Source organism: Triticum urartu, chromosome 3A, assembly GCF_056163025.1.
Source record: "Triticum urartu cultivar PI428250 chromosome 3A, HENAU_Tu73, whole genome shotgun sequence".
In the NCBI taxonomy this organism is placed as follows: Eukaryota; Viridiplantae; Streptophyta; class Magnoliopsida; order Poales; family Poaceae; genus Triticum; species Triticum urartu.
In genome coordinates this window covers 328,340,712-328,342,396 of record NC_141875.1, presented here as the reverse complement: position 1 = coordinate 328,342,396, position 1,685 = coordinate 328,340,712, and the positions used below count along the sequence as shown (strand labels likewise).

Here is a 1,685-nt window from a genome sequence, read left to right as displayed (position 1 = left end):
CATCGAGACTGCTGAACCCCTGGACGCAGACGACTGGCTCCGCACCATTGAGGATTTGCTGGAACTAGTCGGATGCACTGAAGACCGTGAGAAGGTGGCATATGCTGCTTACTGTCTCGGGGGAACTGCTAGAGCTTGGTGGGATTGATTCAAGGCCATGCATGCTGAGCAAAACATCACTTGGAATAACTTCAAGGCAGAATTCCGCAAGGCCCACATTCCTTCCGGAATCATGGCCATCAAGAAGCGTGAGTTCCGAGCCTTGAAGCAAGGTAGCAACACTGTCAAGGAGTACATGCAGAAGTTCAGTGTTCTCTCAAGGTATGCCCCTGAAGATGTCAGCACTGATGCTGCCAAAAGGGAGCGCTTCATGGAAGGACTTAACCAGACCCTGCAGTACTCTCTTGTTGTGTGTGACTGCCCGACCTTTCCTGATCTGGTGAACAAGGCACTCATGCTTGAAGACAAGAGACGTGCTTTGGATGACACCCGTAAACGCAAGATGATCAGCAAGGGTAGCCCCAGCAACCAGAAGCCTCGCCCATGGCAGCCAGCCCCGGTCAAGCTGACCTATCAGCAGCCAAGAGCTCCTGCACCCCGTACCAACTATCCACCTCAGCAGTATGCCAACCCCAGGCCAGCTTACAACAACCCCAATAACAATGCCGGCAAAAGCAGCAACCCCAATCAAGTCACTTGCTTCGGATGTGGTCAGGCAGGACACTACTCCAAGAATTGCCCCAACAAGAAGCCCGACGCCCCGCGCCCTAATGCGCAGAACCCAGCACAAGGCCGTGGAATGCCGCCAAGGAACCAAGCTCCCCGCAACCTGCCCAACAACGGCAAGGGTCGTGTGAATCATGTCACTGCAGAAGAAGCCCAGGAAGACCCGGACGTCGTGCTGGGTACGTTCCTTGTCAACTCAACACCTGCAACTGTCTTGTTTGATTCTGGAGCCACGCATTCATTTGTCACCCAAAAGTTTGCACTAAAAAGTGGCATGACCCCTACACCCCTGAATAACCCCATGGTGATACAAACCCCCGGAGCAGAGATGAGAGCCAAGATAGGATGTAAAGGAGTCGGGATTGTCATTAATGGGGTAGACTTCCTAGCAGGCCTTATTATATTAAGATCACAAGGCTTGGATGTGATCTTAGGAATGGATTGGCTCATCAAGCACCAAGGCTAGTTAGATTGTGCCAACCGGATCGTCACTATGACCAATGACCAAGGAGTCGAAGTTAGATATGCCTCCAACCCCTCCTCTGCTCAAGCCACCCAAGTCAGCTCTCTGTCAGAAGTTGGACTGGAGCAAGTGCCGGTAGTATGCGAGTACCCCGATGTCTTTCCTGATGAGCTACCGGGAATGCCTCCTGACCGAGACATTGAGTTCATCATCGATCTCATACCCGGAGCTGGACCCATCTATAAGAAGCCTTATAGAATGGGATCGGAAGAGTTAGCAGAATTGAAGAAGCAACTGGAAGAGTAGTTGAGGAAGGGATTTATCCGCCCTAGTGCCTCCCCTTGGGGATCACCTGTTCTATTTGTGACAAAGAAGGACGGTACCATCCGCTTATGCATTGACTACCGCTCCCTCAATGAAGTTACAATCAAAAACAAGTATCCACTTCCCAAGATTGAAGATCTGTTTGATCAACTCAATGGAGCCAAGGTGTTTT

General features: G+C 51.2%; 1 protein-coding gene across 1 annotated transcript; it reads left to right on the top strand.

The window, feature by feature from the left end:
* Window positions 1-232: 232 nt before the first annotated feature.
* Window positions 233-1,192, top strand: LOC147979606 (uncharacterized). Its single transcript, XM_087515278.1, has one exon. It carries the CDS (start codon window positions 233-235, stop codon window positions 1,190-1,192), a length of 960 nt encoding a protein of 319 aa, XP_087371404.1.
* Window positions 1,193-1,685: the final 493 nt, after the last annotated feature.